The 15,171-nt window shown below is 39.0% G+C and overlaps 1 protein-coding gene across 1 annotated transcript; it reads right to left on the reverse strand.

The window, feature by feature from the left end:
* Window positions 1–335: 335 nt before the first annotated feature.
* On the reverse strand, window positions 336–3,526 carry LOC140860775 (uncharacterized). Its single transcript, XM_073263783.1, has 6 exons — window positions 3,446–3,526; window positions 3,250–3,318; window positions 2,153–2,638; window positions 1,836–1,920; window positions 1,200–1,726; window positions 336–1,121 (listed from the first exon to the last, which is right to left on the reverse strand). The coding sequence occupies exons 1-6, from the start codon at window positions 3,524–3,526 to the stop codon at window positions 498–500; spliced, it is 1,872 nt and encodes a 623-aa protein (XP_073119884.1). The 3' UTR covers window positions 336–497.
* Window positions 3,527–15,171: the final 11,645 nt, after the last annotated feature.

Consider the following 15,171-nt stretch of genomic DNA (forward strand, 5'->3'; position numbering starts at 1 on the left):
AAATAAAAGTTTTTGTAAAAGCATCGCATCATGCTTTCTCCCTTCACAAAACTGCATGAGTAAATCACGCATGTTTATTCACTTAAAAGCATTTATAATCGTCACTAAACCCTGGTCGTCAAAAAACAGGTCACCTAAAGCATAAGAGGCCTGGCCAGCCCAGCTAAGGTACTTTGACACTGTAAGAGGTCAAGACGAATAGGAAGCCCCCACCACCCATGAGGTAGGTGTACGATTTTCCAAGAGACACGACAAACCTTGGAAATCTGATCATTTTCCAAGTACTAACGAGAGTATAACAATAAGGAAATATTTCGAAGCAAGCATAAAATAAACCAAGATATATAGCAGAGTATAACAAAAACCAGCTCCAAAAAACAGACAGAGTATAAAAACATCGGAATATCGCTCTCGCAGGAGCTGGAAAGAGACTATAATAGAAATTCCAAAAAACGCAAAATCGTTTAAAGGACAACTCTCTACACATGAAATAAATATCATGGAACACCAGGAGCATCATCTCCCTGGAGGGAGTTCAAAGCCTCTATAATCTCGAAGTCACCAAAATCATCAAGGGGCGCAGCTACCCTCGGCATATCAGTCGGTCCCATGTCCGGATCCGGAAAACCAGCGCCAATCATCTTGACCACATTCTTCGAAACATGCTGCTCGCGAAGAATTCGGCGGCTCTCAAGTATCAACTCATCATGAATCGCATAAGCACGCCGAAAAACTTCCTCCTCAAAAGCAGCGGAGGCGCAAAATGATTCAACAGCCCTCTCCTCCAAACTCCTCTGCAACTGCAACCCCGGAGGGGAGGACAAAAACCCAGCTCCAGTCTGTACCTCAGTATAGTGCCTCTCATAAAGAGCACTAAGCTCAGAACGAAGAGTCTCCCCCTCCTTTTCCTTCACACCAAGCTTCTCCGGCCACTGACGGAGTTCTTCCTTAATGCTAGAATTCTCCCCTCCCAAACGGAGAATCTCTTCCTTCGCCCTAACCTCCGAAGCTTCAAGGCGAACAACATCTTCCTTCAGTTTGGCCAACTCCTTCAGAATCTTAGCCTCGTCAGCTTGAGCCTTGTCTTCTCGAGCCTCCAGAGCTCGTACAGCCGACAAAATCTCAAGCCAATAAGAGAAAAATAAATAAGAACCTTATTGATAATATCAAGATAAGAAAAATAAACTCTTCAAGAATACCTGACAAGAACCAAGGGCAATAGAGTGGCGTAGGATCGAAGAGGATCGAGGGATCAAATGGTTCAAATCATGATCCCCTACTACCTTGGCCCCCCGCCTAAGGCCAATCTCAAAATCACTGGAGTCCCAGAAGGACTCTGCACCATCCCTATTCACCCCGTCAAGAAGCAAGGGGTGTGGTCTCGCTTTCCTCACCGAAGAGGATGAAGCCTCCCGAAGTTTCTTCGCAGGATCAGCAGGAAGGACTTCACCCCCTTTTTTACCCTCCTCCATCGGCCTCTTGCTCGCCCCCCTCCGGTGATCAATAGCACCGGCACCCGAAGATCTCTCATCAGGCAAGGAAGGGATACTATGGCCCTGGCGTCCTCGTGGTACCACGCCTCGGCTCACTCCAGCACGGGGAACTGACTCAGAAACACGATCAGATGCATCTCTCCCATTTCCCTTGTGCTTCGGCCCACTCCAAGGAAGAGGGCGACCGGACGTATTCTCCCGATGACGGAGCTTACTCAGGTCAATCTGGTTACCTGTAAGGAAGATTGCATAAAATATAAAAAAAAATGTTCAGAGCCAAACAAATATAAGTAGTAAATACAAGAAGTAAATGATTACACAAGCAAAAGACCTAAATAGTACCAGCACTAACTAAACACCGAGGGTCAAAATTTTCGTTTAAAGAGCCCCAGAGACCGACATTGTGATTGAAGCTCAAGAATAGATCCTTTATTCTTTATTATAGTAAGCCCAGAGCTCCAATCCACGGGCACCCCCCACCCGCAATCTTTAGCATAAAAGAAGTCTGACTTCCAAGCACCTCGGTGAGATCGAAGTTTACGTAAGAACCTACACTTCGGACGGGGCTGGAAATATATATCAGAATCCGGTTTCGTGGGACGAGCTGAAAAAAGTGCATGAAATAAATCCAGGCTTGGATCCAATTCAAAAGCACCCACTTGATGTCGAAATCCGAAAAAATACAGAAGGGCATTAGGAGTCAACTGACTGAGACTAACGCCTAAACTTTTTATTAACCCTATCAAGACAGGGCATGGAGGAATTGAGAAACCGCTGTTTAAGTGTTCAACATAAACTGTGAAAAAACCAGCAGGCGGAGAGTGACGAGAGTCACCGGGGCACGGAACTATAATGTCGCAAGATCTGGGTATTCCTTTGCAGCGGCACACATAAGAAACGCTTTCACGAGACAAAGGATGGGACACCGTCTCACCAGGAATCCCATCACTGTCTGACTCGCTAGAAGAACCAAGGTCGGGCTCAAGATTAAAATCGACAGGCTTTAGGCTCTGTAATGATGCCGACGCAACGTCAAGTGTGACAGAATTACTCAAATTGACGATACCTACACCTGAGCTGGGACTGTAAACCGGCAATTCAATTTCAGTGTATCGCTCAGAATCAGGGCTATGATTGGACTCAGTCTGAGATTCACGCAAAGACATCAATAAGGAATATTCTTTCCCTCTGCCGCATCCTACGTAATTTTGCGGGGATCTCACAAATTAAATTTTGTATATTTGAGATACTTCTTTGAAGATATTCCTCGAAAATAATTAATGCATAAACATGAAACATATATACATAAACAAATATACAGTCAATAAACTAAAAATTAATTGCATAATACATAAGTACAGTAACAACAACCAAGAGAGCGACACCCGCTCTTTTTTTCTCCCATCTCCGTCAAAATAGTAAATAAGCGACACCCGCTTTCCAGTCAAAACTCCGTCATGAGCGACTCCCGCTCCCCTTCGCAAAATCCGATGCACCAAAATGAGCGACACCCGCTCAAACACTTCCTGTCAAACACCGTGAGCGACGCCCGCTCCCCTTCAAAGAGTCCGAACGGCACCTCGCCGCGCCCATTACTCCGCCCAGCAACACACCGCGGCCACCACTCCTCCACTACGTCGATACAAGCAACACACCATCGCACTACTTCCAAAAATCAACAAAGAGCGACGCCCGCTCATCTTCTCCCCCTAGCAATGCATCGCTGCCCTTATCACCATCCATCACCCTAAGGCACGCAAGCAGAACTCCACCTCAACTCAAAAATACACCAGCTCTCCGCAGAAGCAGCACCATCACCCACCTCCTGCAACAAACCAACATCGCATATCTCTCATTGATGCAATCGCAACACCTTCTCCGCACTACCTCCGCCACCAACTAGAGAGCGACGCCCGCTCAGATTAGCAACACGCCGTTGCTCATGCCCATACCAACAACCCCATCGCCATCATGCCTCCACCAGCCACCATCCCAATCTTCACACGGCCCCAGCCGATGCACAAGAACATCATTCCCAATCGCGAGCCGTCACTATCCCCACCACTTCATGAGCTTAACCCCACGACCCATCGCCATCGTCGCGCTAGCATCACCATCACGCACCAATCACCACCCATGGCCCCAGCCATCCCTCTGCCTCCTTCGAAATCTCGAACAAAAAAAAAGAAAAACAGAGAAAAAAGGAGAAGCAGAGATGAGTAACAACAAGAATAGTGGAGAGACCACCAAGAAACACAAATGATATCTTCGCGTGAGCACATCCACCTGAAATTTATTAGCTCCTCGCGTCTAATCGGTTATAATCGACGCCATGGAAGAAAAAAAAAAAAAAACAAACAGGGAAGAAGAAAAGTGCCGAAGAAAAATAGTGGAGAAACCACCAAGAAATGCAAATAAAAACTTCGCGCAAACACATCCACCTGAAATCGATTGGCAACTCACCTTTGATAGGTTGTGATCGACGTAGTGGAAAAAGAAAAGAGCAAACAAGAGGAGCAGAGCGTGAAACGAAAAACAAAAAAAAAAAGAAGAGAAAAGAAGGAGACAAAGAAACACAAATATTGTATCGAGCAAAATGAATATAAAATATAAAGAATGCGTAAATGGAGGAAGAAAACAAGAATGCTACCTGTCATTTTGGGGAAGAACAATATAATAAAGAATTGAGGTACACTATCTTTTTATAGTGGCCGCGTGAAACCCTAAGAGTAAGGTGTTTTAAGGTATGAGTGAGTGTAAAGTGAAAATATTGCACTCTCAGTACAAAATAAAAAATAAAAAAAAAAGAAAAAAAAAGAGGGAGAGAGTAAATAATAGTAATAGCATACTCTCGACCATCTTCAATAAAATTGTAGCTACTCAAGAGTAGGAGGCCTATGATGGGTATAAGTATATTTTTTTAATATACTTTTTATATATAAATTAATAGAGTGGGTCAATCTGCGAGAATAATATTTTTAAAGGACTAATTCTTAATTTGGTAGTCCTGGATGATTAAATTGCATTTTTTGAGCCTAGAAGGGTTATTGTGCAATTTAGCTCAATTTTGCCTATAAATAGGAGTGAATCTCTTCATTTCAAGGTAAGTGACTCTTTAGCCTACAAAAGCTCTCTGCTCTCCTGTTTTGTGTGGAGGTGATCGCTGACTTGAGCGTCGGAGGGTTTCCGCCGGGTGACCACCCGGCGCCTCTAACGTGTGTTCGTGAATCAGGTGACCACCCAAAAGGAAGACGTGCAACTTCTTCAGGTGACCGACGGAGTAGGAGATCAGAAGATCGTTCTCATCTATAGGTGACCGAAGAAGCAGGAGACCAGGAGGACGTACGACTTCCTATTTTATTTGCTGAATAGGGACATAATCATTTCGCCCGCATCATATAGAATTTATTTATAAAAATAAAGATATAATATATTTATTGGAAGTATGTGTCGTACCCGTCACATGAATAGCCAGTTAAAATTATGATATTACATTATAACGAATAAAGTTTGCTTTAATTCTGGCTTTAAAATCGAAAAGAAGTTAAAAACAATAATTATGATTGTCATATATTAATCAACAAGAAATAGCGTATGATACTATGATGAGAAATTAATTTCTTTTATTCATCGGTTAATTCACTTAAACTTAATAAATTAACATTAAAAAAAAAACTAAAAGGCAAGCACGTGAGAATATGACATGCACGCACGCAACTTTCTGGATTTAGAATATTTAATTTTTCACTTTAATCATATCCCCCAATTATGAACAATATATTTTTTATTTTATTTTGAACTCTTAATTAGTCTCCACATATAATTAATGAGAGTTGATATTTACACTCTATTTTGTGTTATTTACACTTCACTTCATGTGTAAAGTGGAGTGAAAATTTATTCACAAATGAAGTGCAAATAACAAAAAATGAAGTGTAAATATCAACTCCCATAATTAATTACGGTCCAAGATAACCCCCTCCGTCCAATTAATGCACATGCATACTTACCTAATCTTTAGGTAATTGGCATGCTTAATTCAGTAATTTACGTAATTAATACGTGTACAAATATAAAATTATTTGAAACCATATCACGTAACAAGTTAGCTATTAATATTTGACTAGTGGTTTTTGAATTTGAACAATAATGAAGTGATGTTTCTAATGATTCAATATCAACTATGGTATGGATAAAGTCTTATAATTTTCACTTACCAGAATAACCCTTGAAAATTAAATTAAGCATTGTTCTTGTGGTATAAATTGGACTCGGTTTCTTCTTAATAATTGGATTGAGTAGATCCCTCGTATTTTAAGAGGAGTCTTCGTAATGAAGAGAATAACTTACACTCCCGATATCATATAGATAGAACCGAATGTATTACAACTTTATCCTTGTAACATCGATAACTATAAGGTTGTTCGAATTTGTTTAACAAAACTTGTGTTATTATAATTTTAATATATCCAATATTTGATAATTACGATTTAATTTTCGGTGATGATTGAGATCTGAGGGATGAGTGATCAAATTCAAGATCTAAGTATAGAAAATGGAAGCTTATAGAATGGCTCTATCATAGAATCTTAAAAGTTGCTAAAGTCACACATTGCTTCAAGAAGAGAACCACACTTTAATAAAAAAGTATGAGTCATGAAAAGTCGGTATGAAAGCGTAAAAAAGACTAAAACGTCTCCAAATTTTGATAGATTTTCAGTTTGTATTTTTAAAAAAAATTAGAAGAGTGATTTGTTATAATGGAGTTTTGAATCTAATACCTCATTCCAAATTTGAGACCCAAATTTGAGGCCATAACGATAAATGAGCTATAAGTCATTCGTAACTTTTATTTATACTAAATGAAAAATATGGAATAAATTTGTTTTGAGAAAAATGACGTAAAGCTCGAGAAGTGAATAAAAAAATTCGAACATGCCACGTTACTGCAATGTATCATTTTTAGAATTTGGTATTTATTTTAGGTAATTGTTGCAAGTACATCATACATTATTAGCGTGATCGAAATGTGTCAACGCTATGATATATAAAAACAAATAAATAATAATGAAAAAAAAAGTGTCAACCCAGGATTAAATACTTATATAAGGCCAACCAATGAAATTTGATTCAAAGTTAAACGTACGAGGTACGATCAAAATTAGGGTAAGAATTGCATTTTGTCCTGTACCAGCAAGGACGAAGAGCTAAATTGAAATTCTAAATTCTTTCCCGTGGGATAAAGAATAATATTTTAATTGGTTTTAAAACATAATTTTTTTAATGTAAATTAAAATGTGTAACAGGCTAACAACGATGAAAATTCAATAGATTATTGGCATATCGTGGCACATGCAATACGCGTGTTTCATAAAAAAAAATAAGAAATACAATAATTTATCTTTTAAATTTTAGATCTAGGTTTCAAATTGAATAACATCAATCTTGGATCGATGCATTTGAAAGTCATCTCAAGGACCAATACAAACCGTTAAGTTTGCATTTGGATTAATAAATTTGGATCTACGGATTATAATCCAAACCATTAAGTCTTGATAAATTCATTTGACAATATATAGATTTTAAATCTCAACTATTATTTTGTGATGAATCAACATGGTGGATTTTAATTTTTTAACATCATCCCAATATGGAATCATTTCAAATCATAATTAATTTTCTCAAATACAAATCCCACAATCCAAACGTAACCTAAGTTGATAGAAACCGAATCAAAGTTGGTTCGGGCACGAAATCATTTGATTTAGGTTCTATAATTATAAATTTTTCCCACATTAACTTCCTAAGTCAAGAGATTTCTCGACGTAGAAGTACTTAGGGACAAGATGGGGACAACAATGAGATAATTGCTAGATTAATGATTGTTATAAGAATATACATATAAAGGAGCAATAATACTAAAATTTGGTCCACATATAATTTAATGCAATCACTTTTTTTGTTGAGTACTCCTCCTCTCGATATATATCAATTTAGCTTGAAAGGGTCCCAAGAGGAGTGAATCAATGGATTTGTCCCTCTCATTTGCTGGTAATGCAGAGTGGTCCAAGTAGCTCTCTTTGGACCACTTGTCTGCCGACTGCCCCCACCCTCTCTAACTCAAACGCAGAAATTTGCTCAAACATTTCTCCCAATCCCACTCGTATCCACGCACAAATCTAGCAGTAGAACAACACTAGAGCCCCCATAAAAATATTTAAAATTTGGATGCCCAGCATCTTCTCCTCAAGATGATCCACACCTATGATACATACATGACCCAAGATCATGATACGCTAATATACTATCCGACAGGAGACTAGGGGCGAGCATTCGGTACATGTTACAAACTGTGCCACAGAAAATATTGAAACAAATGAAGAGTGGTTTATATCATCCCATAGGCAAGTTTTTTGGGATAAAAACATATCTTGGGTTTGTAATCTAACGTTGTGCTCTCGTTGCGAGTCTGCATAGTGGAAGTAGCGATATAGAAAAAATTTGACGCGAGAAAGAAAAGTGGGTTAACTCCGATCCGTCTAAGGTGGGCTGCAATGTTACCCACAGAATATTAAGGTAGTGTTTTGTAGAGGTTTTTGGAAGTACTTCTTAACTTTTTCTTAATAAAATTTTCAATTCACGAAAGATTGAGAAGTGTTTCCTAGAAGGTTTACAAAACACTAGCTAATAGGGTAACCGATTTAATTTGTACAAGTGCATGGCCGAGTAAAAAGACTGGATTTGGACAACACATGATCATATTGCACACAACTAGCTATAGCTAGCAAAAACCTCAACTTCCCAAGAAACAATAACTGCGGGTTTCTCGACTACCAAGGAAACAATAACTGTTGGATAAGAGAGAATGTGGGCATCAAACGACCATGGAAAACATGGTAGAGCTAGCGAGTGATCATGTTGTAACCTTGCACGTCATTTCGTTTTCGAGCTGCAAACGGTCTCCGCCAGCTCTCGTGGGGAAAGAATTAATTAAGAAAGAAAAGTTAATAAATCAATGGTCCCCTTGATTGAATGATCGAAGATGGCTCACCTCTCCTTGATTGGAGGCCATTTCTTGGCTGATCAGCACTCATCACTATCAATCTTCATTAAATTAAAGGAGACGTATGTATTGTAGCCTGCAGCCTTATCTTCACCTGCCAAATGCTCTAGAAATCCAATAAAACAGTTGACAAATAATCAAATATAATGTAACATACCTTCATGAACAAAGGAATTAAATCTTCAGGAGGGACAAATATAATGTAACATATACCTTCATGAACATTATAATGTAATGTAAATTATGTAATGTAACATATCTTCACCTGCAGCCTTATCTTCGCCTACCTGGTGTTGCTCACCTTTTTTGAGATTTTATTTTTGTTGTCCCTTGGTGCTTCTCCTGCCAGACTTTTGGTGCTCTATTCGTCAGTGTAGTGCCTTCTTGCTAGGATTTTACAGGGTTTATCCGTTGTATCATGGAAAACAGACGTCTCTCGATGAGACCCTTCGGCTGGTTGTCCCTTGGTGCTTCTCCTGTCAGACTTTTGCTGCTCTATTCGCCAATGTAGTGCCTTCTGTTATCAACCTTTGATCAGTATGCACGCAGCAACAAAATATATAGCGATCCGAGAGTTTGACTATTTATCTTTAAGACAAATTTGCCCGCCTAGGTGCTTACGGATTGATCAAATTGTCTCCCAAGATAGAACGCTATCTATCAACTTCGATTAGTAGCATTACAAAACCGAAGTACTTCGAACACTTCAAAGTGTTTTAGAAACTCAGATTCTAAACTCAAAAGTATGAGTATGCAAGAGGAAAGAAGAGAATCAGAAATGAGCGAGTTCAAATGGAGTCTGACGCGAGGTATTTATAGGAGTTGGAAGACTGCCTCGATGAGTTGCATCACTTCAGACGCACTGGTTCAGTCGAAGTGGTGCACTGGTTCAGGCGAAGGGGCATACTGATTCAGGCCGAAGAGACACACTGGATCGGAATGGACACAACTCTTCAGACATGAAAGTTAATCTATTTATTTATTTTTCGAAAACAAAACAAAATAAATAAATTGTTATTTCATCCAAAAATTAAATATGGGTCAAAGAGCCAGCCCAGCCCAGCCCCGTTCCGAGCCGTTCGGACGACGGCGGCGCGCGCGTGTGGCTAATGGTTCAAACCTAGCATAGTCTAGGTCCGCTCCCCTTAACAAACATGAGTACCCCTTGGGGTCTCAACCCTTTGCCTCATCTTAGGCTATATATGTAGACATCTATTCTCACATTTTATCAATGTGGGACAATGAGCATCTATATCTCATTCACTCACCACCAATTGTCCAAACAATTTTTCCAACATCTTCGTGCTAGGCTTCTACAAGGTTTCTCCGTTGTATCCTGGAAAACAGACGTCCGTGTAATCCTCGCTGCACTCTCCGGAGGGGATGAATCTGTTTTAATGAAACTGTAAGGCCTCGGTTTGCTTAACTATTTCCTTATTCATTTGATTAATATTGTTTAGTATTTACTTACTCGATATACTACTATAATGTGATCATTATTTGTTCCTAATATATTGTTTCTGTTATATTTGTGTTTTGAGTTTAACATTTTGGCTAATAACCCATACATTTTATTAATATAAAAATTCACGTATGACACCCGTGCTATAATGATTTTGATAACAAATGTATTCATTTAAAATAAGTCATCGATAACAATTTTTATGTGTGACGCACGTAGTATTATTCACTAATAAATAATAAATGATTCACGTGCAATTTACGTGTATCTTGATGATTATTATTTAATACATAATAAATAATCACTTAGATTCAGGATAAAAATTACTACAAAGATGTATATACCTTCAACAATAATTAATAACCGATACCAGATTTTCATAAGCGACATTTGAGCTTTTTGCTAATCAATAAATTATATATTATCCACGTGTGATTCACGTATTTTGTGCTAACTAGCTAGCTAATATTTAATAAATAACAAATAAGGAGAAAAATTATTAATCTAGTAAATATAATTGTTAACGAGACTATATTCACATTTTTTATTTATTTATTGTCAGTTTAACTCAATTTTTATAATAATTAAAATTTAAAATATTTATGTTAATTATTCATATTTTTAATAGATATATATATAGTATTTTGATTTTTTAATTAATCCAATCACACGAGCAAGCAGTGAATCTCGATATAAAAGACAGTAAATCAATTTAAAAATTAAAACAGAATTTTAATAAACTTGAATTAAGTAAATTTGAAAGTATATATTTCCAGAACAATATGTGTAGTAGCCCGTATCCAAAACTAATGATTAAAAAATACTTAATCGTACGATCATGTTTAGATTAATTAAAACATGATTAAGAAAATTCTCAAAGAATTAACGGAGTTCAGAAATGAATCCAGAACACTCAAAAATGGTGGGAAAGGTTCGGGAGGATCGAACGACCCGAACTGAGTTCGGAGGATCCAAACGTAAACGGAGCCAAGGATCGGAGGCCTCGGGGAGTTCGGACGATCCGAAGTCCGATCGGACGATCCGTTCGTGTGCGCCCAGCTGTCCCAATATAATATGTCATCGGTGACATCACGGAGGTGACTTCGGACGATCCGAAGTGCAGGATCGGACGGTCCGAAGTGCTGGCAGGGACACTTGTCACGCATGCAAGGATCGGACGGTCCGAAGTGAGGTTCAGACGGTCCGTACCCTAGCCTATATAAAGGGGCCGAGAGGCTCATTTGATAGTCGCACCAAGTTCCTCTCCTTCGCCCGTGTGGCTCAATTTTAGGGCTTTGGGTACTCTTATTTTAGAATTGGAGTAAGTAATATATATTAGCATAGTCAGACAGTGTTTGACATAGTAGCGGAGCAGTGCTCGTGTAGTAGAGCCGTGCTCGAGGCTGTGGAGCTGCAGCAGGGGTGTGCCCCTAGTTGCAGGATAGTCGCCATCAGCGGGCTGACGACGGACGCAGGTGGTATAACTATGATCTCCTTAAATTATTTAGGAGTATGCGATAGCTTAGTTAAGGCTTTTAAAGCTTAATAGATGATAGGCTTGGAACCTAGAGTGAGACTACTAGGACTGCCCGTAGTAAAGTACGTAAGTACTGACTGAGATTGTCAGCGGATATGCATGCTTATATGTTGCATTTTTGTGTTTGCATGTTATTATTGTTATAGGCATGTACATATCATCTTGTGCATGTACCTCTGCACATCTTTTGAGATGAGCCAGTTAGGGTTGCTCAGCCATGTTTGAACGTTTGATATCGAGTACCCTTTGATACTGGTACCTAGAGGACTCCGTGGTCCGCGTACGAGATTCGGGAGTGAGTGGTCGCACACAGTGGTTAGCTACCCCGATGTGATGAGCTCATATCCCAGGCGCCAGTTTGAGCAGTTTGCATACAGTTATTCCTGATATAGATACCCTGTCATTTGCATGCATCATATTTGTATGTTTATCCGTATTTGCGTATTGAGCTTAGAGCTCACGTCCAGTCTTTTTTGTGTATCTGGATACCCCATTCGATGGGGCAGGTATAGGTTCAGGATTGAGCACCAGGAGCTTGAAGAGGCCAGTGACCCTTGAAGACAACAAGATTAGCTGTAGGTTTTATTTAAGTTATTCGATTGGGTTGTATAATCGAATATGTTAAACCGGTTGTATTCCGCCGGTCTACTTGTATTTAAGTCTTTCGCAGCGATTTATTTAATGCATGCTTAATTATGCTAACTCTGATTAGGTAGTGGATCCGGGTCGGGTCGCTACAATATGTATGAAAAAATTACAATAATATGCACATTAATTACATATTTATTTGCGCATGTTAGACACCCCTCATCAAATCGTTCTTTTTTCTAATTTATTTAAATAAACAACCTAAACCTTAATTAACCTATCTAGTCATCTTTACTAATAATTAATTTAGGAATAATTTGGTACACTTGACAAGTGAGTGATTAATAAATTATCTTTTCTCATCTCATGATTGGTACATTTTTTAAAAGCTCATGATAAGACAACGAGCCCATGATAAATGATTCAACAAGTGAACTATGTATCCCTTTAATTTGGTGTGATAAATTTAATACAGGCTATAAAATGCTACAAAAATAAAAATTTAATTATTACATTTATGCATGTGTAAGATCTTGAATAACAATGAAAAATAAAATTTATTATGGTAAGGTTATTTTCGTCATTACAATCCAATATATAAATTTATTCACTCTTATTAAAAGTTTAAATCATACCAAATATTTAATATAGTATCCTATCATTTTATTTATCCTTAATTTATCCTTATATTGTATATCCTTTACTTATCATATCTAATTTACCAAACTATGCATATAGTATAGATGAAGTAACCCAGAATTCATTTTAAGGTAATAATATGTTAAACATGATTAAGGGTTAGTAATTAACCAATTTTGGCGCTTAATAAACTATAAAGATGATTTGACGAACGGAGCTTCCGTTGGCCATCGGACGCAATGATGGAGGGGCAGAACGGACGCAACGTTCCTTAACGGACGCAACGTTCCTTGAGATACAGGCAGGCATGAGGTGGCTTGATGACTAAGCTACGAGTTTTGACAAGTGTCAAACATGCAGGAACGGACGCAACGAACCTTGAACGGACGCAACGTTCGTGTCCGGAAATTTTGGCTATAAATAGGGGTCTCCGGAGTTCATTTTCAAATACGAATTACGAGTTTCCTTCTTCGATTAGTTATATAGAGTGAGTTATACACTTGAGAGCCCTATCGATTATAATAGAGGTTCTGGAATAACCAAGGTGTGGTTATAGTCATCCGGGACTAGCGACTTCAAAGGGCTATCTACGGACGAAGGTATGGTCCGGAAATCTATTTAAGTTTTGGGAGTACTTATTAGCTTAGTTAAGGCTTATAGAACTTGTGTAGTGATACGGTGAACTTTTGAATATAGGCTTGGAACCTAGGATTTACTATACTTGAACTAGCCTAGAGGTACGTACACATTGACTGAGATTGCCAGTGAGTATACATGTTTATATGTTGCATTTTATTTGGCATTATTATATGACATGATATATGATTTACCGCTTTCTATACTCATATGTCATGTGCATATACTCGTTGAGCCTATATCTTGTTACACCTGATTATAGAGCCGTTCAGCTCTATACTCGATAGTCTGTCACTGAGAGTACCGCGGCGGCGGGGACATGTATGTTTGACTACTCTGGTGTACTAGACGAGTGTGGTTGCACCCAGAGGTTGATCCGTGCGGTGGCAGCACCCATGTGGCGCCGGTACTGAGCATGACCTTTCAGATGATCCTTTACCAGTCATCATGTTGCATGCACTATATACATATGTTTACTCATGTTTATGTACTGGGCGTTAGCGCTCACATCCTAGTTGTTATCTTGGACACCCTATTTTACGGGGCAGGTCTCAGGATGGACGGAGCTGGTAGTTCAAGGCAGGACTAGGGAGCAAGAGCCTTGAGGAGTTAATTATACAGCAGGATTCGATATAGCTGTATAATATTTTCTTTTAAGTTTTTCGATATGATTGTATCACTATAGTATTAAGCCTGGATATATTTTACTAAACTGATATGTAATTTATGGATTATGTTTCTGCACGTTTTACTCTGTTAAGTATTTTGCTGTATTAAATTTAATGCATGCTATTAGTTTCCAGTTAGTAGGTGATTTCATGTAGGGTCACTACATTTTTTGTATCAGAGCATGCATAGATTTTGGGAATTAGTACTTGGGATTTAGAATTAGTCTTGAGTAATTATTACGCATTTGGGATTTTAATGTGCAATTCTTTTCAGGATATGGCTGACGAGAGTCACGGTAGTGTTGGCCAGGGAGGTGGTCATCATCGTCATCATCGCCATCGTGATGATCAGTATCGTCATCATGAGGGTAAACGTCGCTACACTATCAATAAGTTCATGCAGGTAGGACCGAAACCCTTAGTGGGAGGCGAGAATCCGGAACAGGCAAGAGGCTGGATGTCTAAACTCGAGAGTGCGTTTTGAGCTTTCGAGTGTACTGAAGAGCAGAAACTGGAAGTTCTAGAATTCGTTCTAGAGGATCGAGCACGCTTATGGTGGGATGCCAAAGCTACTCAGGCACGTACTGAGAGAGGACATGTGACTTGGGGGGATTTCTGTCAGCAGTTTCAGAAACTGTATTTTCCTCCAGCTGTTCATCAAGCACGATCTATGGAGTTGCTGACTCTGAGGCAATGATCAATGACTATTGATCAATATCAGCAACGATTTCTTGATCTGCTACCTTTCAGTCCTCATATTAATGACAGTGATGCGTCCAAGTATGATATCTTTCTGCAAGACTTGAATCAAGATATCTACTCACAAGTTGTCGTATGTGATGATCCGACATCTTATGAGATTTTGGTGAACCGTTGCCGTCAAGTGGAGAACAGCAATAGGCGGGCATTGTTGATGATGCCAGGACAGCCTAGTGGATCTTTTGAGCCTAGGGCTCAATCTGTTGTGCAATCTGGACCTATGTCTTCTTCTACTACTACTACTTCATCTGGTTCTCATGGGGAAAAAGAAGAAGGAGGAGGAGTTTTGCAGTCACTGTGGTGGGAAGCATCCTGCAGCTTCATGT

Source organism: Henckelia pumila, chromosome 4 (genome assembly GCF_033568475.1).
Source record: "Henckelia pumila isolate YLH828 chromosome 4, ASM3356847v2, whole genome shotgun sequence".
Classification (NCBI taxonomy): Eukaryota; Viridiplantae; Streptophyta; class Magnoliopsida; order Lamiales; family Gesneriaceae; genus Henckelia; species Henckelia pumila.